Below are 25,535 nucleotides of genomic sequence, written 5' to 3'. Positions count from 1 at the left end.
TACAAGCAAGTAAACAGTTATGGCTTGACATGCTCACATGGCTTTCTTCCTAAGCTTCTTTACACTAATTGGAAGCCATTGTCTTCAGTGACTCTAAAGGTTCCTTTTCTGATGAACTGTGCTAACAAATAAACCTCCTTGGACGGCAAATTTCACTAGACACAAGTGGGCAGCAAGTACAAAAGCTTGAAGGGATGCTCTACCTTATGAAGTGCTTTGTAGAACACTGCTGAGCTGAGATGTATCTGGTGTTTGTCATTAGGCCAGCTGATGGCTCATTGCAAGGAGAATGTGCCCAGGAGGAAAAGGACAGAGATCAAATGAGCAGCTAGTCTCCTGAGTCTTGTCTGATTAGTCACTCAGTCCAGCCACCACACACTAAGGGGCACACAGGGTCTGGTGTCCATGTCCACTTCAGTGCCAAGAATGATGCAAGGCAAAGACATACACTTTTCTGGCACTGAGGGGCATAATTTCCTATGCTCTTATCATTTGCTGAATACCCTGTGTTATGAATCAGGCTATCCCACTTGCTGATCACGCCAATGAAGTGTGTTTGGACACCTGGTCCAGTGGGATGCTGTAAGGTGGACCCGTTTCAGATGTCTCAGATGTGTTCAGATGTTCTTCATAGGTATTAAAACAGGCTAGAGAAGAGATAACTGTTTATTGATGTTTAACATCAAAGGAAAAATTAAAAACTGTGCCAAATACTACAGGGATGTAAGAGAGGAGCCTCAAACCCAATAAATCATCAGCCATGACCAAAGGATAGCAAGACAGAGAAGCTGTGAGAACACAATATTGATAATCAAAGGTACAAATGTTAATTAAAAAATTTTAGACATATGCTCCTCAAAAACTTGACATTTAAAAGGTGTTCTTTGTTTACGCTACAAGTTTTATAATAATATAATATATATATATATATATATATATGATATATATATGATATATATATTTATATATATATATATATATATATATATATATATATATATATATATATCAATCATATATATATATATATCATATATATATGATATATATATATATGATAATCCACACATTATTTAATATAATGTGTGGATTATCATGATGAATTGTCACAATCTCTCTCTCTCTCTTTCTCTCACTCTCTCTCTCTCTCTCTCTTATATTTATATATATATAAAAACACCCAGCACGCCCCTGTGGGCGGTTTATCCTTCAAGCTCGGGTCTTCTACCAGAGGCCTGGGAGCTTGAGGGTCCTGCGCAGTATCTTAGCTGTTCCCAGGACTGCGCTCTTCTGGACAGAGATCTCCGATGTTATTCCCGGGATCTGCTGGAGCCACTCGCCTAGCTTGGGAGTCACCGCACCTAGTGCTCCGATTACCACGGGGACCACCGATACCTTCACCCTCCACATCCTCTCGAGCTCTTCTCTGAGCCCTTGGTATTTCTCCAGCCTCTCGTGTTCCTTCTTCCTGATATTGCTGTCATTCGGAACCGCTACATCGATCACTACGGCCGTCTTCTTCTGTTTGTCTACCACCACTATGTCCGGTTGGTTAGCCACCACCATTTTGTCCGTCTATATCTGGAAGTCCCACAGGATCTTAGCTCGGTCATTCTCCACCACCATTGGGGGCATTTCCCATTTTGACCTCGGGACTTCCAGGTTATACTCGGCACAGATGTTCCTGTACACTATGCCGGCCACTTGGTTATGGCGTTCCATGTATGCCTTGCCTGCTAGCATCTTGCACCCTGCTGTTATGTGCTGGATTGTCTCTGGGGCATCTTTACACAGCCTGCACCTGGGGTCTTGCCTGGTGTGATAGACCCCAGCCTCTATGGATCTTGTACTCAGAGCTTGTTCTTGTGCTGCCATGATTAGTGCCTCTGTGCTATCTTTCAGTCCAGCTTTGTCCAGCCACTGGTAGGATTTCTGGATATCAGCCACCTCCTCTATCTGCCGGTGGTACATACCGTGCAGGGGCCTGTCCTTCCATGATGGTTCCTCGTCTCCCTCCTCTTTCTTGGGTTTCTGCTGCCTGAGGTATTCACTGAGCACGCTGTCAGTTGGGGCCATCTTCGTGATGTATTCTTGGATGTTTGTTGTCTCATCCTGGACTGTGGTGCTGACACTCACCAGTCCCCGACCCCCTTCCTTCCGCTTAGTGTATAGCCTCAGGGTGCTGGACTTGGGGTGAAACCCTCCATGCATGGTAAGGAGCTTTCTTGTCTTTATGTCAGTGGCTTCTATCTCCTCCTTTGGCCAGCCTATTACCCCAGCAGGATACCTGATCACGGGCAGGGCGTACGTGTTGATGGCCCGGATCTTGTTCTTACCGTTCAACTGACTCCTCAGGACTTGCCTGACCCTCTGCAGGTACTTGGTGGTTGCAGCTTTCCTAGCGGCCTCTTCATGGTTCCCATTCGCCTGCGGGATCCCCAGGTACTTGTAACTGTCCTCTACGTCTGCAATGTTGCCTTCTGGTAGTTCAATCCCCTCAGTTCTGACTACCTTCCCTCTCTTTGTTACCATCCGACTACACTTCTCCAGCCCGAACGACATTCCAATGTCATTGCTGTATAGCCTGGTAGTGTGGATCAGTGAATCGATGTCTCGTTCACTCTTGGCATACAGCTTGATGTCATCCATGTACAGGAGGTGGCTGACAACTGCTCCGTTCCGTAGTCGGTATCCGTAGCCAGTCTTGTTAATGATCTCACTGAGGGGGTTCAGGCCTATGCAGAACAGCAGTGGGGACAGAGCATCTCCTTGGTAGATCCCGCACTTGATGGTGACTTGTGCTATGGGCTTGGAGTTGGCCTCTAGTGTTGTACGCTACATCCCCATTGAGTTCCTGATGAAGGCTCTTAGGGTCCCATTGATCTTGTACATATATATATATATATATATATATATATATATATATATATATATGATAATCCACACATTAATATATAATTCCACACATTAATTAATATAATGTGTGGATTATCATGATGAATTGTCACAATCTCTCTCTCTTTCTCTCACTCTCTCACTCTCTCTCTCTCGGGGGGGGGGTCAGAGTTGCCATGGATACGCATTTATATGCTCATAAGCATATTTCTATATGCAAAACAGTACTGGGAATGGCTAGCAAAAGTACTATTCGATATACACTGGGAATTATTCAACTAAATGCTACACATGGGGCGGTCTTTTTAATTAACATATACATTCTACATTAATACAAATATACAGAGACATTAATAACATAATATTAATATTTATTGTTATTAGAGGAAACATTAAGGCCACTGCATTTACTTTGACATTTTTCAGTAACGCAGTAATGTAATGCTTTACTGTACTTTCTTTATTCTTTAGTTATGTACGCCACTGCTGATAAAAAAACAAAATAACAATTCTTCCTGCTACAATCAGATAAATTCTGTTCCTATGCTGGAAGTGAAAAAGAGTGGAATGGTACAGCCATACACATTTTGAGGAATGTAGATATGGACATTATTTGTTGTTTTTGTTGCACAGAAGGACAAGAGCATGACGGTAAGGTGGAAATTATTGTACATACATTCATTATACTGCTAACACAACTTAGTCTCTTTAATAGCATCAGCACAGACAGCATGCTAACACAAAGCTAGCAAAGGACTAAGAGTGGTTTTAAAGCTGAGTGCATGTCGACCCCAGTCCAGCAACTAGACTCTGGTCCTCAATAGGTAACAAAAACAGATGTTAGTAGTCAGGCTTGTAGCCTCTGTTTCTACCTGTTCATGGATCGACAGTGGTGACAGTTTCTTTTAAGTCTCTTTGGGCTGGTTTTCATCTTTGCTTTGTGAGGTTTTGTGTTCAAACTAAAAGATCATATTTGTGTACTCATTAGGATAGGAATGTGTGTTGGTGTGTGGGACTGTAGCCAGTAGGTTCATATTGAACTGGTAATCATGTTAGATCTTGTGTTTTCAGGTCATTTTACCAAGTATATATATACATTGCAGGTGAAATTAATCTACAGCTATTTAACCTAATGGTACACATCAAAATGTGTTTAAACTAAAAGTAAAACTAAAACACATGTGAAAAGGTTGAACGTCCCCCGATGACTTTGAAGAGTTAATATGTGGGGGCTGAGCCCCAGAGAGCCCTGGCCCAATTTGACCTGGCAATAAGTCTTAATTCAAATAGCTTGAGGGAGATTTATCACAGATTCAAGTGCAAGTATGTGCATGAATAAATGTATAAATGTATGTATATGTATAAATGCTTCTCTTTCTGTGTGTGTGTGTGTGTGGTGGGGAGACATGTTGGCGTAGGACACTTTCATTTATAGCACTTAAGAAAATAATTGGTTTCTGCTGTGAGTGCATGGTGTCCCTGCTAATAGACACATTATGTATAATTTCCTGTAGTACTCTCCTCGTTTGACCTTTTGTTTACATTTAGGTAATGTTTAGACTGCTTGTCTGTCCCTCCATTCAGTGTGATGATGTTTTTCATGTTTGCCATAGTCTCCTGTGGAACTGTATCAAAACCGAGTCATTATAAAATTTGATTTCAGCATTCAGTAAATGTCTTACAGTAACAAGATAAACAGGTACTGATAACACAACACTACTTAATTGTTCACTTAAGTCACTGTAATGATCAAAATTTTCAATGTGCTCTGGTTTCTAATGCGTCATTCTAAATTCGCCTTGGTTAAGACCAAATCTGCCGGATCAGTGATTTGCTTTTGTGGCTAACATTCACATCCCTCAAACTAAAACTTCAGAAAATGTTAGTGACCTCCTTTTACTTTATATATTTACTTTTATATTTTGAAAACTGTCTTTTAGGGTGGAGTTTAGTTTTAGTCAGGAAATGCAAAACTGGAGACTTTAGGAAGCAATGTGGCAAATATCCTTATCCCTGTTGTGTTATTTCAGTCACTAAAATTAAGCCCATTAAATCGGCTGTGTAATGGCAAATGTATACATTACTTTCAATAAAAGTCCCACCTCAATGTGGGAAGAAACAATCTTGGGCTATATTTTTGTCATATGAGTCATTCTTCTTCTTGTCTAGTTTCCACAAGCAGCCATACGTCTGTCTCATTTGTACAGCAACACACATGCACAGTGTGTGTTATTGCTCAAAGTCATGAGTTCACAGAGAAGTACAGTATAGACAAAGTGAACTTCACATTTCTCTGATTGGATATTGTTTTTCTTATACTGAAATAAAATAAGTATTGCATATTTACATAATATTTATATTATAGAAATATTTGTCTATTTCTAGAATGTGTTACTACTGACTTGGTCAGCATTAATGAAATGAAATACTCTTATCTCTAACGCTTGATGTCTCACTAGTGTGGTTGTACTCTCTGGTCTAATTGGAGGAATTAAATGTTATAAATGTATAAGAGGTAAAGCCTATCATTTCATTTTATGTCATTTGAGATGTAAATCAGTCAACGTCTTGAGACACAGTGATCTAGAAAGAATTCAGTAAAAGGACTAGATGTTATAGTCCCTGATATTGCATTGCTTTAAATGGAGAGAATCTTGAGGGATGGCTGTTATGAGGAAAGGCAGCCCAGAAACTTTACCAGCAGCACACATCGTTGTGTGCCTCAACTTTCTGTCTTTTACCCCAGATAATCTGCCATTTTTATAGCAGTCACAAAGCAAGTATTTTGGTAATAAATTCTTGGTATGTCATTGAGAGCTATAAATGTAAATCTATCGGTCTGTATGTAAATTGGGACTACAATAAAGATATCAGACTCATCAAATCCTATCTGTACTGTAAACACATCAAGACAAAAAGATAAAGCACTAGAACATGAGATTAGTCATGTAGAGTGAATAAGAGAAACAGAAGCTTTTAATATGAAATGAGAATTTTTGTTCTTTGGTACTTTGGTAAAAAAAAAAAAAGACACAAAGTTGCCCTGGAAATAAGCATTAGGAGTAAATAATATCATACAGTGTCTGCTTCTGTAATTTAACTTAAGAGTGCCTTATTAAAAATGGAAGAGCCCATGCCACATTAAGGATTAGAATTTTGTATTTAAGCATGAAATGAGCCTGATGTTTTGCACTATACAGACAGATGTTTCAATCCAGCTCAAAATTCTGGGTATTCATATGTATCCATATTTAACAATTACAACCTTCCTTACCTAGCTCGGCATACTGCCTTTGCATACTGAAACAATCAAGATGTGATTGAAGTGCAGATTTTCAGCTTTAATTCATTGGTTTAAAAAAAATATTAGGAATTATAGTCATTTGTAAAGATATCATGGCTTTTATAGATTCTCAAAAGCAATTGGACAACTGACTGAACAAGCTTCTTTGTCAGGTAAGGCCTGTCGTTACATGACAATAAGCAGCTACATTATTTGGAAGAGGTTTTGAACTTCCATGTGCTATCTTTTTGCTGGAATTCTCAATATGAAATTCAAAGAGATACAGATAAAAGTAAAGGATGCCAATATTAAGATGAAAAACTCATATAAGTTCCCAGAATAAAGCAAACATCTTTATAGGTGACAAAAAGACAATATGAGTTATGAGGCAAAACACATTGATTTTATTTTCAATGGAATCTAATTAAGCATTAAGGCATCACAGAATTGTGCAATCATTGAACAAAGCATAGCAATAACAAAAATAATGAGATTGTGCCCATTCAAAATAGTTCTTTGTACTTGATACTAATGGTTTCTCCCTTCTCGCATCAGTGATGAGTACCTTTATTTTTCTAGAGGGTAGAGTTGTCCATTTTTCTTGAATAATAAAAACATAAAGCCATCGGATCCTGGAAATTCTTGTGTAGTCTTGTATGAAGTGCACATCTGATATTTCCCCTGAGAAGCTCAATGATATTGAGGTTAGAAGATTGTCGTGCCCACTCCAGAAGCTTCACTTTTTTGTTCTCCTCCTCTGTCCAGTGAATGGTTGATTTGGCCTTGTGTTTTGAATCATTGTCACGTTGGAAGGTCCAAGTGCTTCCTGTGTTTGCAGACTGATGAGTGCAAATTGTCATCAATTTTTATGAATATCCCTGTGCTTTTGTAGCTCATATATCCCCAAAACATTAAAAATCTACCTCCATGTACAAGTTGTGCACTTTTCCCATAGACTTTGTGGACTCCCCTCCAAATATAGCATTTATGGTTTTGACCATAAATTTCACTTTTGGTCTCATCACTTCAAATGACTTACTTTTGACTTACTTTTGACCAAATGACATACTATTTTGTGGCCCTGGCTCAGTAATGGCTTTTTTCTATTTTGTGCAAGTGCCTCCTTACTGTGGATCTTGAATCTGTCATGCCACTTTCTTGCTGTTAAACCTGTATTTCAGCTGAAGTAGCATAACAATTTTTCTTTATATCCTGACCAATTTTCCTGACTGCTGAGGCTGATTTTTTTGTTGGTCTACCCGACCGTCGCTTGGTATCAACAGAAGCACTAATTCTCCATTTTTTAATCACACATAGAGCACTACCTGGCATTTTCAAATATTTGGATGGTTTTGGATGGGTCTTTTTTCTTGCAGATTTTTTGACAGCTCTTTGGCTTTCTCCATGGCTCAATAGCCAACAAAGTCAATGCTGCTCTTAGTTAAATGTTCAGAGGTTGCAATAAGAACTACAAAACGGGATGACTATAAACAGGCACTACTTAAGCATCAAATACTTAACAATTAAACCAGGATATTTATATGTATATTAGAAATGCAACTATTTATTTATAAGCAAACTTTTGATCAGGGCCAATTGTTTTTTCAGTTGTCATTCTCTTTTATGAAGGGGGCACACAATTATCTGATGAATTACTTCACCTCACTGTCAAATAAGTAAAGCTAAATAAAAGAAAGAGTTTCTGCACGATCACATGTAATGATTTTGTCATATTTTCCAAAAACTTCATAAGAAATTATGCCAGGATATGAAAACGTGGAAAACTGTAAAAGCATCTGTAAGTCCGAAACAGTTATGAAAGACATGACTACAGTACTCCGGTTAAGTCAAACCACTTAAATAAAACCTGAAATTAAGAATTTCAGTTACATCTTGACTTGTTTAAAATCCCCTGTAGTGGTTTACACGGGCAAATTACAAAACAGTCTGTTTCTGTCCAAAAACACATGGACATAGCTTTGTTCTGTGTTTAGTTTTTATTTATTTAATTGTTGAAAAGATCGCAATTTCTGTAGATGAAATCTATCATTCAGCAGGATCTTGCTTTAACCTTTTAAATGTGCCTGCATCGTAATCCCAATATGAATTTCTGCTTTCAACCAATTTCTGTCAGGGAACAATGCTGGTGATAAATTTTCTTGCAGTTTGAAGGCAGAAGATGCTTTATCATAATAAACTCACTCATACAATTTATGAAGAAAACAAAAACCTTTGTCTATTTTAGCATTCTGCTAAATTCAGCATTCTGCTCTATGCTCGCGACCTGCTTTGTGATTTATGCATTCAATAACATTCCCCATATATCCATCAACTGGCAGATGCAGATGGTGGCTCCAGTAATCGGGAGGATAGGGAAGAAGAAAAAGGAGAGGAAGAGAACTGTGAAGTTGCAAACATATGCAGACTCGTTATGTCCACAGTGGCCTTGATGTCTTTTAAGACCATCTGTTTTCCAACTTGTGTGCCCTTTTGAGTCAAAACCCATCTGTGATATAGTAGAAAATGGCAAAAATGTTGTTGGACATGGGTTTGGTGGATAAAACTGCATCATTAGTCGAATCTTGAAGGGACAAAAAAAACCATCTAGAATTTTCTTTAACAAGTCGGTTGCAAGAACAAGTTGCATGCAGCTGGATTATAGATGACACACATCATACATAGCACAGCAGTTTTTTTTGTAACCAACTTGTTAACTGATAACTTACTGACGCACATAAATTGCCTGGGGTGGTGTAGTTAAAAACACTTATGCACAAAGAAGTGTGTTGACAGTTATCTTTCAAAGTAAGTAACACAGAGGACACTTTTACTTATTTCACTTCTGCCCTGCACACACGTATTACAGGAAATTATAAATTAGATGGACTTTGACACAATACATTATCAGTGTTAAGCACAGTCATACTAATTTGTTGGAATTATGTCATTTGCATATCAAGCGCCACGCACATGCAGTTACAGGGACAATTAAGTGGCTCAGGGTGACACAAGGCTGCACTAGCCTGGAGGTCAGACAGGCTTAACAGTGATTTAGGCTGGAAAAAACAGAAGCTCTGGGAGTGCAGTAAAAAATGTGGCATGTAATGAATTGTCAGAATAACATAGAATTTTAAGATACAGAAAAATATCACATGTAATTAGATTCTAGGAAGTTGTACAGAATTATGAAACTGTCTCATATGATGTAGGTGTATTTAGTTGACAGTCAATTATGACCACAAAGCAATATATAAACTATTATGATGAAAAACAGTTTGTTTTAACTGGGGAAGAAAGTGAATAAATCATAAACTGCATTGTATTATATTATCCATCCATCCTCTTAACTACTTGTCCAATTCAGGGTTGTGGTAGATGGAGATGTGGGGAAGGGCTTAAAGCCTATTACATCTGTCCCAGGGTGAGACGTGACGTACACTGTGAACAGGTCGCTAACACACAGAGACAACCATTCACAGTCACATTCACAACCGCAACCAATTTAGAATTATCAATTGATATGCATGTTTTTGGACTGTGAAAAGAAACCAGAGTACCTGGAGAGAACACAAGCAGGTGTAGGGGAAACATGCAGAAGTCCAGGCCTCACTTTTTTTTTGTCTGAATTTGCACAAATGTTCATTTGATGAACTTCACAGATCTTGATCCTAATCTTCAAGGCCACATCATGTTCATGTGAATACAGTATTTTGAGATCATTAGGAGGGCATCCACTCCACAAATGATTAATTCTTTGAAGAAAAAAAAACTTCAATAATTATTAAAGTTTTTTTATTTATTTATTTTTTTAATTTTTTTATTCATCTGTTCTATCGTTGGCACACATGTTACTCTTGAAATGGTCCGCATTTGAGGGCTGCCCAGATCAACCACATTTTTCTATTGTTAGCTAATCCTCTTCACTGAGCAATTTGGTTAGAAGTGCTTTGCTTAAGGGCACCTCAGTTGTAATTGCTTAGAGAGATGAAATGGCATGCATTTTTCTAAATTCTAGCACCACTTCAGTTTAATTCACAAAAAGTCTTTCCACTTTTTGAAAGACCCCTCCAGTGAAAACTTGGAATGTTGTTAACATATCCATATGGTGTGTTTTTTTTTTATATGCTAGCTTATAAGATAGCTCATTAGCGAAATAAGCAGTCAATGCGTAGGATGAATATTTCCCCTGTAGAAATGCAGTGTACCAATAACTTGTCAAAATTATGTATTAAGACAGCTTGTGTATATATTTGCATATTCTTAGATCTGCACATACAGTACTAAAGGATGCAAACATGTAGAGTGTATCTAAGCTATTTAAGACATGAAGTGAATTATATTTTCATGGAAAAAATCAATACATGTAATTTTAATGTCTTTTTGAGATATAATTAATGTCTGGAGAAGAAGTTCAAAAACTGTACTGTAATAATGCCCAGGACATGCTGCACTGCTTTATACAGTGCCTTTACAATAACCAATATACTGTAGATCAGCAGTCACCAACAAGTCTGACCTGCTTTGATCTCATCACCTCCTCGTTGACAGCCCACAGACAGCCTTTCTCCCTCAGAATGACAGCCGTAATAACCATCTCTGGTTGGCCTTGTCTCAGATGGCTTTAGATAACACGCTTGCATAACACTCAACTGCCTGAATTTATACCGTCGCTGTGCCTGACCCTCACCCTGCTACCTCTAGGGTGTAGCTGAATGCAGCTGGTCTGTTCCTGTTGGTGGCATAGTTTTCATGAAGCCCAGCTCTTATCCTTGTATGTAATCTGGCAGTTCCAGCAGCAGCCAATCACAACCTGCTTGTAAGCTGTAATGCTGGAATCAAAATGCCTGACAGTAGAGCTGGAACATGTGATACTGATAACATGCTGGAAAATGATTTTACTACAACAGTGCTGTGCTCCTATACTTTCTTCTTAATTTCTTATACGAAAGGCTCACATTTCAGATTTGTAAGCAAAGCCACTGACCGTAAAACACTCACATGAATAGATTTTTTTTTATCTTTATACTGACAACTGCCTAAGTATGATGATTTATTCCAGTGCAAACTCTGCTTGAAGACCTGATAGCGTCACAAGTTTCCATTTTATTTCTAGAGGTAATATGGAAGTAGCAAAAGGGACTATCACTGTATTTCCATGGCTGCTGGCAAGTGTCTCTGAAATAAATATTTGCAAATTGTATTTGATGAGCTAAAGCATTTTGAATTAGTTTTATATGCTTTGAAGCAGTCTTACTGTTAAAGGAATTGTTAGATGAACCGTTCCTACAAACTCAGGTTTTTTAAAATTTAGTGTGGCTCTGTATTATCAACCCTTTTGCGCATCAAAGGTACTGTATATGTTTGCAGCGTTGCAAGCTACCAGCTTGAATTAACTGTGCTTCCCCACAGAGTGTAGTGACAGACAGAGGGAGGAGAGAAGCCTGTCATTTGAAGCATGAAATCCCGTTAACCAAGTCCTCTGTCACTCAGCACCCACTAGGGAAGCACAGCATGCAGAGCTGTAAACTCACAGGTTAAGAGGCAGGGCCACCAATACCGCATACCGAATCTTCTCACTGAGTGAAGATCAACATTATACAGTACTTAGGTTTTGCAGATCCACACTTTGAAATGCGCCTGCATTGTCCCTGTTGTTATACACATAATACTTTCTATTAGCACTCATTGATAATGTCGTAGCAGTGGGATAATAAGGTGGAATCGAGAAGGCAATACTATCAAAACAGCAAATTAATATATTTTAATTACTAAAGTAATATCCAAACGAGAGTCAAGTAATCAACAGTTTTTATAGCCGAGTAATATTGCATTGAAATTTCTGTAATTTCGTAATAACAAGCCAGAGGCTGGAGTTAATATTGTGGAAACAAATGTAAGATTATGAGACAAAATCAGTTAGTAATAGTATAGTTAAATGGGTAAAAATAATAAAACATGGTAATATCTGTGCATTAGATTTTTTTTTTTTTACTTTGCTACCACTTTAAAGGCAGTTATCTCATAATAATAATAAGGTAATATTAGCTCATGGGATTTCCATATTAGGATACTATTACCATATTAAAAGAGGGCATAGCTGTCCAGTTTTGTACTTTAATCCCCCAGGCTCCTTGGCCGCCAGAGTACAGGAATGGCACGCATGTACACTCCATCCATGGGTGTTGGCAACTGTTGTGAGTGGCTGCAGATTACAGTCTGGAACAAACCCGCCCAGTTTCACTAGAGTGAAATTTCTTCTTTCTTAAGCTGAGGGGCAATAGAATTTGACCAGAGGAGGAAATTAAGTAATTATGCGGCTTCCAATGCAAATATTTCCTCACTCTGCAAAAGGGTAGACTGATTCTTTTAATTTTCACCTCATAATATACAAATTCAAAATGCAGACATGAAATGTGCTGTTCTGATCTATTTGACAGGGTGACTGGTTCAAATCAGTGGGATATGAGGATGCTTATTTTCACATAAGAATTTAAGTAGAGCACAGAAAATTTATCAGGTACGCTATTCAGGGTGTAGCCAAGGAATACTCTCGTGTTCGGGCTGGCACTCCCCCCTTGGGTTTTCAGTGTATCAAAGAAACCGTGGACCCTTCGTAGACAGTGTTCACATATTTGAACAGTTTTCTAATACCTGCTTCCAGCAGAGAGGAAGTGGCAAAAAATACCAGGGTGCTGTTACGCATCTGTCTATTGGCACTTGGCCCCAGAGGCGCTGTTGAGCACATATAAATTACTTTGTGCTCATGGCAGGTTTTCTGACTTTGAGACATTTCTTGCTAATCCTGAAAAATTGTCATATCTTGGTCAGGACAGACAATACTACAGTGATACACCATGAGGGAGGCACTCGATCTGTGGCACTACACGGGCTGGCTTACAATCTGATGATGTGGAGCAATAAACAAGTCTATGGGGAGTAGGACTGAACCTCGAAATAACCCACCAGGTGTGCAACCAAAAATCTGTTCACATTAAGTGAAAATGTGTATGGTCCTTTGTTTTTTATACGAAGAAACTAGGGCATGCCATTAAGATAGGACGTACTAGCTCACCCATAGCCAAATGCGCTGGTGGCGCTAGTTGCCTGAAAAATGAGTGAGGCATCCCACAGATTGGGTGTGTGTCTCTATGGCACGCAGATAACAATCTATCAATTACAGATACTCCTGACTTGAACTTATTGTGTGCATAAAGCACATCATTTACTCCATTCCAGCCTCTCTACCACCATGGACATGACCAAAGAGATGGCAAAATACATCATGGAAATTACTGTAGAATTACAAAAGGCTGGAATGAGCCTCAAGACCATTGTCAAGAAACTGTTGCTGCCATTATTTGGAAATGGAAGACATATAACACGACTATCGGTCACCCTCATTAGTGAGTTCAGTGTAAGATCTTGCCTCATTGAGTGAGGTTATCATAATAAAGGTGGTGGACCCACCCAAAACTACATGAGGGAAGCTTGTTAATATCTTCAGTCACATAGACTGCCATTGGTAACGCACTGCGACCTAATGGACTGAAATCATACAGTACCGCATGGTCCCCTTGCTCAAGGAGGCACATGTGCCACAGAAGATCTAAATGATTTAGAGAAGCTTGGGGAAAGTGCTTTGGGCCAAAATCAAACTCTTTGGCATCAACTTGACATGCCATGTTTGGAGGAAAGAAATGCTTTGAGAATCACCCAAAGAACACCATCCCCACAGTCAAGCACAGAGGTGGAAAAAACACATTATGCTTTGGGACTGTTTTACTGCAGAGGATACTGGATAACTTCAGCACATTGTGGAGCCAATGGACAGGGCCATGTATTGTAAAACCTTGGATAAGAACCTCCTTCCCTTAGGAAGAACACTGCCGATGGGTCATGGTTCTTCCAGCATAACAATGGCCCAAAACATACTGCCAAGGCAACAAAATAGTGGGTAAAAAAAGAAGAACAGTAAGATCATGGAGTGGCCTAGACAGTCTCCAGACAGTCTCCAGACCTCGGTACTTTAGAAAATCTGTGGATGGAGCTGAAGGTTTGAGTTGCCAACCAGCAACCAAAATTTAAAGAGTTTCTGTAAAGAGGAGTAGACCAAAATCCCTTCTGAGATGTGTGCAAACCTGATGACCAACTACAACAAATGTCTTAGAGCTGTGCTTGCCAAGAGTTTCCCAACCAAGTACTAAGTCATATTTCACTTACTTATACATACTTATTTTACTTAATGACATGCAAGTCAATTTAAAACTTTGATGTAATTTTTTTCTGGATTTTTGGTTAATATTCTGTCTCTATCCAGTAAAATGAGAGTACTGTAAAAAAAATATAGACAGTCCATTTCCTTGTTAGCAAACTTACAAGTTTATAGGAGATCAAATAATTGTTTCCTCCACAGCATTGTAGAGGAAACTTATTATTTAAACTTATTTAAGTAACTCAAGTAATTTGACATTCTGGGACATAAGTTCTGTATTTTGCATCATTGTTTCGGTACAGAAATAGCAATTTTACAAGACAGTGTCTCCCAGTTTTTCTAGACGGTTTCAAAATGACACTTTGTGACATAATAATATTAGGCAAATTAGCATGGAAATGAAGGAAAGTGCCAAGCCAGTTCATGACAATGAACTGATCATCTCCTTTGTTAGTCTTTAAATGAGGGAGTGAATGGAAATAAATCTGAATGGGAATAAATCTTATTAAGATATTATTTGAAAGCCATGTCGTTGACCATCTTATGAACGTGGTAGACTTTGCATTCAGATCACAAAAAATGCTAATAAGATATGAATAAAAAATTTGTTGAAAGCCATTACCATCTAATTATTATACACCATATGAGGACATGCTTAGTATAATTTTAATTTCATAGGTCTTCCATGGCTTTGTAAGTAGAGACTAGAAATCCTTTGGAAACTATGCACAGTTACATTTTTTTTCTAACTTGTTTCAAAAATGGTGTAAAAAGACTTTCTGTAGTGATTCTCAGACTGCTGCCTGAAATTATAAAGCAGGATTCAGGTTGAATCTCTCACAGTTGGCCCGCAGTGTGTTAGCTGAATTTGCTCCAGTGGCTGCTGATGCAGCTGCAGCCTATAAATAGGCCCACCCTAGACAGGCGGAGAGGAGGAGGGCTTTGGTTAGCCCCTGAGACCCAGTCCTAATCTGACCCCAATAATAGCAGACATCATTAGAGGGGCATTTCAGCTGACTGGCCAGGAAGGATACAGGGCAACCTCTGTCTGGAGAGATTTTAGGATTGCAACATCTCAAGAGAAGCACAGGACTCTGGTTTAAGCACTTTCAAACTCACCTTGTTGTTACCTATCTGTCAACCTACTCTTCTTTTGCCACTATATGACACAATGTAGACAGGAGAGAAGTAGCAAACTTTCTACCACCCATTCTCGCCTTTCATATCTCCAGATGGCAGAGTGTTAGAAAGGTTTGGTGCTTCTGTGCCTCATGTGCATTGCATGGCCTGGATTCAACAAAGCAGTTGTAGCAAAGCTTTGCTTCCCCAACGGTGCTTTTCTGCAATCAAAGAGTATTCATCTCCCTCTTGCCCTCCCTCTTGTAGAGCCATTTTGGCACAGTTTGGATCTCTTTTCACCCTCCCACTCTCTCTCCCTTCTCACTGTTCTGTCCCTTCCATAGTTAGTCTTGGTCTTCTTGAGGGGATAGCAAGACATTCACTGATGTGTAGATTGCATCAGATTTATTACACAGGGGTTTACAGGTTAGTCTTAATTAAGAGGTGAAATCATTAAGAAGAGATAGATAAAGAGAGGGTGCCACTGAGAAGACCTGTCTTAGGCAGAGATCCTCTCTCTGGTCCTTAGGGCTTCTAGACAACCAGAAATCTAACACCTGCATTATCCACCAGATTTTCCAGGAGGAGGACTAAGCAATAGTAATGCTTGCTGGATTACATAAACTGTGAAAGAAGGCAGCAAGGAAATATCCCCAACTCAGCTCAGTACTTGAAGAACAGCTAATCATATTTGCACGAGTTTATTCAGTCTTCAAACTTTAAATTCAGCAGCACTTTGAAAGTAAAGGGAAAGTAAGCCTTCATTTGTAGGATTTGTTAATTTCTTAAAGTTGCAAATGAAAATCGGTGTAAATGATTACAGTCATGTCTTCTTTCTTTCCTATGCCAAAGTAGAAAATACCTGGTTAGATCTGAATGTCTCGCACAGCTTTAGGCATGCCTATGCATCTGACATGAACTAATGAAACCCTAAAAATCTGAAGACATACAACCCCTTTTTGGAGATAATCCACAAGTTTGTTTATCCTTTTTATTGCTTGTGGTTTGGTGTGGTGTTTTTCCAGTGCATTTCCAGGACACTTGGCAATTAAACACTTTGATGTTTGCATTTCTGTAGGTGGAATGCTTTTCTTATTTAGCTCCACTAGATACGGTTATTGCTTCTCACATTCAACAAGGATTATAAATAAAATGATATATCCTCAAAGCTACCGGGCTCAAATTGGGTACTTATTACCTAAAGTGTCATCTCAAGCTAAGGTCATTAGATTGAGTCAAACCAGCCCTACGAGCACATACAGGAACTTGGTGCAGCTCTTACCAAAACCATTCTTCATTCTTTTAGAAAAGAAGGACTCTTTCTTTTCCAGTGTTTTAGTTTGAACTTCAAATTACACCTGCTCAGTTTCATTTCCATGTATGGCTAAAGATTAAGCTAAGCAGAATATTATCGCTTTTTAAAGTGATTTTATTTTAAATGTTATTTTATTTTGTTATTGTGCTTTAAGAAGACCAAACTAAATATTGTTTTTAGTTGCAGAACTCCTGCATTTTTGTCCATTCTTTTGCAATATATGCCTAATTTATTTATTTATTTTTTTGGCTCAGTTGATTGTCCAAGGTTAAGGCTGTCTTGTATGTTATATTTAATGACTAATACTGCCAAAACTAGTTGAACAGGTAGTTGCATTTTTACAAGGCATAGACCTACAATTCAAAACAAGCAATCAAGGAAATGTTAAGGACCAATAAAAATGATTGCACTTGCTGTCTAACATTAGTTGTTGAAATTATTTTTTGACTGACAGACACGTGCAAATACAAATAACAAAACTCTTTTTGTAGAATTGTATTTGATATAGTCTCACGTATTTAATCGCTTACTCAGGCACTATTGCAGTGTGAAATTGAGAGATACAGGCAAATAACTGGAAATGAACCATTCAAATTTCAGTGACAGTTTTGCTGCATAATTCATTGTTATGAATGTGTGCTTCACTCTGCATTAATCTGTAACGTATATTACTTTGTCTCAGTGGCATTTTATTTTTTTCCATTGGAATGTGCTGTCTCTCTATTTCCAATATGTGTATGTCACCCATACGAGATACCATTGTACAATATGGAAATAAAGTTAATGGAGGTATGCTTTTAAAGTCTGAAAAATCTATTTCATGTGTGGTGTGTCACAAGTATGTTAAACAAAAAATACCAGTTTTCCTCCTTAAACCGATCTTTGTAAAATAAGCATTTCTGTAGCTACAGTGGTGGGACAAGTCTGACTGGTTTCCAGATGTGCTTTTGCTTTTAGAGGCTGCACTTAATCTCCCTCTCCTCTTCTATAGTGGTCCAAATAAACTTGCTTTGTGCTATACATGTGAAGTGATATTAAAGCAAAACAGATGGGCACAATCCTTTGATTTTGTTCACAACATCCAGAAAACTTCCTCTCAAAAATCTTAAGTTAGAAAGTAGATGAATGCTTTTTACGAGCAAGCATGTTGACCTTTAATATTTAAAATCTGTTAAAAAAAAATCCCAGCTCCTGCCAAACCGGTGGGCCTGTAACCAAGAAGAAGTTGTTTGTTACAGGTAAACTGGGGTAATTTATTTTCACACTCCTGCGCTTTTCGTTGTTTCAGCATTGCCAACTCCCTCTGCAGAACCTGTTAGCAAAATAAGCCTAAGGCAGCAAGCTTTCTCTAGAGGCAAGGGGTCATAGGAGTTACCCTACATTCACAGGGAACAATTGTTTGCTGATATAAGTACAATTTAGCCTTTTCTTTACATGAGCCCATGTGTATTTTAGTATGGACTAATCATGAAATCCTTTGATATTGTTTATTCAACTGACATGATTTGTTTGGATCAGAATCAATCTTCTCTGGCAAACAGAAGAAGGATCCATGGCTCACCAACAATGTCCTTCTTCAAAGCAGCATTAGGGGCTGCTTTGAAGTGAGTTTAACACTCCTGTGAATACTGGAAAGGAAAGAACTGCTCGATCATCTACCCAGAAAAAAAAATGAAACAAGACCAGTGTTTGAATATCCTCTTCTGTTATCTTTTTCTTGTCACATGCTATTACCTTTACAGAAAGCGGACTACTTGTCACATGCAGAACACTGTACTACGTCAGTCTTCATTAAGATTTATCCATGGCCACAAATGAAGCCGAGAGACTGACTCTTTGAGGTTATCGTGTCAGCAGATTTTTAATCCCTTTGCCATTAGACCTTATAACGAATAAACTTATCATGAATCAATGAGGTAATTGCAGGCAGGATTACTTTGTGCACTCTCAGGCCATGTGACAACAGTTTATTCATAAGAGAAGCTCTAGGGGTAAAAAGGTTGCTCCTGTCCCATTCATCACTGGAGAATTCACCTTAGTAATGCTCTCTCCTTTTGCTTCACAGGTCACAGACGGAGGTACTATCAAGCAGAAAATCTTCACCTACGATGCTATGTTTAATACAAATTACTCTCACATGGAGGACTACCGCAGGCGTGAAGACCTTGTATACCAATCAACTGTCCGGTAAGCCTAAAAATGAATTCAGTTTTCTTGTTTTTCATAATAGATTTGTTTTGCTGCAGTGGTAAATTGTAAAATATTAAACTTACTGTATAATCAAACAACCTTCTGACACTGTAATGAAATGCACTAAGATGAATTCCTGTTCGGTACAACCCAACTTCATTCCCAGCCATCTGCTGGTGGTCAGATGAGGCCAGAAGGCCAGACTCAGTGACCGAGCAAAGGGGTTTTATTACATGAGGACAGGAGGCAGTGGCAAACTCTAATCATCAACTCTGCACAGGATAAAGTCTTTAGTGTTAAAGATTTATCTAACATCTGGTCAGGCTGCCCTATTATGTAGTGGTTTTATATATCCCAGGTAGCAAACCCAATCTCTTACACTTGGAGCGATGCAGCACATGGAGTTGAGCATGTGCTTCACCTATATCCACAGGATACATAGTACTGCTATGTATGCATTAACAAGTTTTACTAAGTTGCCAAGAAATTGAGAACATCAGAGTAGGGGGAGTCTCGTGACTTTGGTTGGCTTGATTACACATTTAAGGCATCCCAGGGACGGCCTTCTTTTACCACAGGCCTTAACAATACGGCTGGCAGCTGTCTGCATATCTCCGCATTTCTCTCTCCCTCTGCTTTGGGTCTTCTCCTGTAGATATCATTATTTGAATGCTTAGCAGCACAAAAGGAAACGCTGGCCATTCATTGCCCTTGCAACTTCATTCAAACCCAGAATGCTTCACACTTTGCATCCTTTTTGTAATGATCCCACTTTCATCATTCCTTTTCATCTCATCTTTATCCTGCTGTTTTTTTTGGGTTTTTTTTTATTTGGCTCATGTACATTACCTCGATGTATTTTCTCTCCTTTTTCTTTCTATTCTCTTTTCTCCTGTGTGGTGTGTCTGCCCAGCTGAAAATGACTTATCTAGACAATCCTACTATCCCTTTGGGAGTGTAGGCGTAATCAAAATGGAATGGCGTACACACTTATATTCACACTAACATGAAAACATGTTTGTACACAGCAACAAAAGAAATGACCAACCACACGTGGACACATCCATATATATATATATACACACAGAAGTGAGAGAAAGTCTATAGCGCACTGATCAGTTGGTTGCTACCTGCACCTGTACAAGAATGCTAAGCCTGTGTTAGTCATCCAGAGAGACATGTGGGATTCTGCCACAATCACACCATTTTTCCAGTCAAGAAAGACTCCCTGGTCACACTCCTGCTTTCATGGTGTCTAACAGAAGCTCAGTGCTTCTCATAAATGCAAAAGGCTGAATTTTTACTCACTGTATTCACCCGTTTCCACTTTAGAATTGTAAATCTTCTGTACAAAGCCTTACCACTCTGACGAATGGAGCTTTATGACCAAAAATGATTGCCTCAATATTCTGTAGCCTTTATAAACATGGAACATTGTGCAGGAAACTTCAGAGCTTTTGTATAATCTAAAAGCTATATGTGATTATGGTACTATTATAGTGTAGCAATAATAAAAATAATCCTTCCTACATCTTGCAAATATTCAACAGCATCTGAAGTCACACTGATATTGGTTCATCTAAGATTTCCCAGTCTTGTTTGGCTTCAACAGCTATTAGTGTAATCTTTCAAAGAATGACAGCAGCTGTGACATTCTGCATCTTCAAGTGTCAATACATAGATTAGTTCTTGTAAGGGAAACAACAGATCTTGCACATAACTAGTGACCCTGGAAATTTGATATCTATTCAGGGTCCAATCAAAAGCAGGAGTTTGCTGCTTGTCATAAAAGACCCTTTGATTTGACATCAGTTATTGGTTTAACACATCCTGTATAGGCCACATGTAATAATGTAGCTTTTTATGCTGAGAACAGTACGATTTTTATGATGATTGTTTGCAGTCAAAGCACTTTTTTAACATTACTAATGGTGTACAGTGACTTGAGATACAATGCATTTATCTGCCACTGCACAGCCTTTATTTGACCATTTTTTACTTACACTTGACCACTGGCTGTTTTGGAAAACCCAGCCAAATTGGATGTAGGTTTCATATGTGTTCCTTAATTTTTACACATTAAAGTTTGACTGCAGTTGTAAAGTCAGATCTTCTCTTCCACTTGAGGTTTCTGTAAATTCTGCTTTAGTAGTGCAGATAAAAAAAACCTAAAATCTGTTTTGAGGCTGATATTGCCAAGTTATAGAAAATGGACATCTGTTACCTTGTCTCTGTTGTATAGAAGAAATGTGTTTAAAAAGAGTAGGAGTTTTAGTATAATGTTCATCCAAAAATGCAAAGCCTGTATTTTATATTAATGTATTTGATATTAATGGATGCCTATTAAGAGAACAAGTTAAAGTATAACTAAACTAAAATTCTCTTTTTACATAGAGTCCTGTCCCCATACTTTTTGTGAGGTGCCAGCAGATGTATAGTTTTCATTCATGCGTTCAGCCAGCCATACAAACCCCATTTTGTTTGTATGATTAAATTTCTTTTTTGCTACATCACTTTTTATACTTAATAATAAAAGTCTCGTAGTCTTGGCTGTGTCAGCCTGAAATTTAAGAACAGTTGGTGTACAAAATCATTTTATTTATTTTAACAGTTTTAAAACTATTTAGATTATTTTAACACTACAATAGACTGATGATCCTATCCAGGATGTACCCCGCCTTTCACTTGGTGACAGCTGGACTGGGCAACACTGAATCAGATAAGCAGAATAAAGTGGATGAAATGGATTATTGTAGCAATTAAAAGTAAATAGTGCCCGACTATTTTATGTTGAATTATCGTTAAACACAATAAAAAAAAATCATCTTTTGAATCTGTTCATTTAAATCAGCAGTTGCACCACTTGACATTTGAGTACCAAAACATGAAAAAAATACATATTATTATTATATTCATACAATCTCTCTTTTATAAAAGCAGAAAAGCAGCTAAAGCAGATTCATACTTTTGTCATCACTTATTTATTGAAACAAAAAAGAGATATGAATAAATAAAAAAACATTCCATAAATTGTTTGTGTAAAATATTTTAATGGTGGCACATGTCTTTCTAAAGATGTTAAAGTACCCTCTCACGGCTCCTATTTTCAAAGAAATGTGCATACAGTACACTATTGTAAGATATAATTGCAGGGTGAAGTGAAGCTTTGCATTTGTGATGAAGAATGAGTAATGGCTTCACAAATTAATGCACACTGAATGGGGCTTTAGAGTTATTTTGATCAACAGAACGTCTGTGTATGTGTGTTCTTTGTGTGTTTCTGTGTGTTTGGTTTCAATTTGGGCGTTTACCCTTCTTTCAACCATACCTCCATTCTTTCTACCTTTTTGTCACTGTGCTCTGCTTTTTGCATTTGTGTGGATTTCAATGCATAAATCCTAAGTACTTAGGGTAGCAAACAGCAGGACTATAGTGTTGGGTAAGGACAGAAAGATGAGCTACATCAGCACTTAGTATAATGCAACCACAGAGTAGTGAGTCTGTCACACTCACCGAATCACAGCATTATCCTGATTATTTTGTTTCATGCTCATTCATTAAGGAAACAGATGACTACACACCTCACTTTGCATCCCGTCCTCAGCAGTTTATCTCTGCTTTTCACCATCTTACAACTGCCAGTCTTTACCCATTCACCCATAATGCTTCAGGCCAGAAAGAGTATCTGACAATGTGCTAGTTAATTTGATGCAGAGATTGACTGGATGAGCTATCAGACACCACTCTGTCAAGTCTTCTCTTTTTCACTCTCCATCTAGGCACTTGCATTTTCTTGCATTTGTAGGCAGAAGAAGTTCTAGAGGAAGGCCTGCATTACAGGAAAACTCCTAGGGGACAATCGATCTCTCTTTGCGGTGTGCTGTTTTTGCCGCTCCTCCATGGGGGCCCATTGATATCGACCGCCACTGTGTACCTGCTGTTTTGTGTGTGCGTGTTTTAAATGGGACATTTTGTAGTTTTCAGAAATTGTTTTTTTTTTCTTCTTTTTAATTTAATTACCTATATGTTTGGTTTGCTGATAATCGTTTTCGTTCTGAAGGCTGAGAAAGACTTTGATTTAACCATCTGCTATGGTTTGTGTCATTGCCCAAACACCTTTTTACAACTGACTGAGACCCAAATTTTCACAACAAATGAAATAAATAAATAAAAAAAAAAAGACAAATATAAATAAATAAATGTGATGGTGCTACATTTTATTAGTTATAAACCTAGCTGATAAATGTTGTGCTGCTGTGGTTTAATTGTAGAACAACTCAAAATAGCCACGTTTGCTTAACAGTTTGTTTAAGCGCTCCTAATAATGCTGTTCACTAAGATGTAAACACACACATTTAACTGTGTTGATGGTTCTAGTGATGTATGGGTGTAATCAGAGCAGTAATATGAAAGAAAATAAATCAATACTAAAATGACTTTATTCTTTTTAAATTGAGATTCATACCAAACAAAAACTTCAAACATTAGCTGACCTTTTAATAGCAAATAAAAAACAGCAATAAACCTTTTTTAAAAGGGTCACATGTATAATTTCGGGGAGGGGGGGGGGGGGTCTCAGTGGACCAACACTTCTCAAATGCATGGAATCGAGGATTAGAGAGGATGCTGAAAATTTAATTCCACCAGCCTTAATATTTAAAAGAAGTCTCAGTGGTAGGAGTACAACCTTTCCTCTTTCCCAAGTCCAGACAGCTAGACACATGTGTCAAACTAGCTGTCAAACTGTAAGAGACTCCAAGCAGGTAGTCACTCAGAAATGGTTTGATTTGAGGTTTCTTTCTTCCACAAATTCTTCCACATCTTATCGTTATGGTCCTTCTTTTTGGACTTGGTAAGTCCCGTCTCTTTCTTGGTTTGAATCCATATAAGCAGTAGTCAGGACTGTGGATAAGTGAACTATGGGTTTGTTTGCAAAAACAAAGCAATGGACTACATCAGCATTTACCATAATAAAACCAATTACCCAACACCACCACAGAGGGAGAGTCACTGTGCTATTCTCATCACTTTTATTCAGTAGTGTTAAAAAAAAGTGTTGCCTGTTATATGCGTATTCCTCAAGTGCTATGGGAGAAAACCTCAGTGTGCCTACTCATAGTATCTATCCATTTTTCATTAGGTTTTACTAAACACTTGAAGAACCAGAGAAACAAAACGCATGTAGAGCACTTGTCTAATCAGCAGGTACAAACTTCAAATGTGGTGTTTTATTTCCTATTTCTTAATTATTCATGGATCAAAGATGTGACAAAACATACAGTGGTCAGATAGAAGTCTCAGTAAACATGTCTGAAACAGGTCTCTCTTGTAGATGAGACATTAAGTCTCAATGGGACTCCCTGTATAAATAAAAGTTAAATAAAACAAACACACACACAAATATATATAAATATATATTATATATATATATATATATATATATATGTATATATGTATATATACATATATATGTATATGTGTATATATACATATACATATACATGTATATATACATATACATATGTATATATATATATATATATATATATATATATATATATGTCACACTGATTTGACTGCTCTCCAATAGGGAGCGCTCCTCTCCTCCAGACACGCACCTATATGCATACACACACAAACACACAGCTGAACTCATTAAAGCCTGGCTGCTAAGAGCACCCTGCTGCTGTTCTAACAGAGGTCCCCGTCTGAAACACCCGAGCAGCAAGGACAATTGTCCCTGTTTTGTGGGCATAAATCACAGGAGCTAAATGTGACTAGCGGTGTCTCACTTTGATTATCACTGTTGACATATTAGCTGAGTACAGAATACAGATTGTGCTCTTGTTCTCTTTCAAAAATGGCCATTTGCTATTGCTGACTGGATAATCGCTGCCTGTTGTGTCTCTGCAGAATTACAGATGAAAAACAAGTATAGTGAAAGCTGTTTTCTGAAATATACTTTTAGGGTTTTCTTTTTTGTTTTTTTATAAGAACACTCTACACTTATCTTTCATAGAAAAAAGTGTCATACACCGGCAACAGGGTTGTCAAATGTGCCAAAGACTTCAGTATTTCAGTCAGTGTATTTTCATTTGAAGGATGCAGACAATAGCAAAAGAGTGATACTTTTTGACTAAACTTTTTGACTTCTGAATTCTGACACACACCTGATCTGTAATCTGAACTAAGTATTTATTCAGTCTATGTGAGACACTGATAAACTTTGTTTTGTGGGATCTTTTATTCTAACAGACATCGTCAATGTCCGATTAATTTATTAAAAAATGATGGATGAGCAAAAAACTGATACAGATGGACCCTTGGTCATTAATGGGCCTGCAAAAGGGGCTCGCTGTTCAACTTGTAGATTTGTTTGCGTGTGTGTGTGTGTTTACTGTCATAATCGTTCCTTGTAGTTAACTAGTTAAATCTAGTCAACTACAAGGAACCATTATGTGATGGGATCCCGACACCCTCGAATGCTCCTGTAAAGTTTTGTGACTGTAACAAATCCTTTT

General features: G+C 38.0%; 1 protein-coding gene across 6 annotated transcripts in view; it reads left to right on the top strand.

Moving 5' to 3' along the window:
* Window positions 1-25,535, top strand: part of igsf21a (immunoglobin superfamily, member 21a) — a 241,972-nt gene that overhangs the window by 147,776 nt on the left and 68,661 nt on the right. For all 6 annotated transcript variants that reach the window (XM_085160774.1, XM_085160775.1, XM_085160777.1 and 3 more), the window contains one exon: window positions 18,890-19,011. In XM_085160774.1, coding sequence (XP_085016900.1) covers window positions 18,890-19,011 — 122 coding nt within the window. The remainder of the gene's footprint in view (window positions 1-18,889; window positions 19,012-25,535) is intronic.

This window comes from Neolamprologus multifasciatus, chromosome 5 (assembly GCF_963576455.1).
Source record: "Neolamprologus multifasciatus chromosome 5, fNeoMul1.2, whole genome shotgun sequence".
In the NCBI taxonomy this organism is placed as follows: Eukaryota; Metazoa; Chordata; class Actinopteri; order Cichliformes; family Cichlidae; genus Neolamprologus; species Neolamprologus multifasciatus.
Note: the sequence above shows the minus strand (reverse complement) of the source record. Positions and strands in the feature narration are given on the sequence as shown.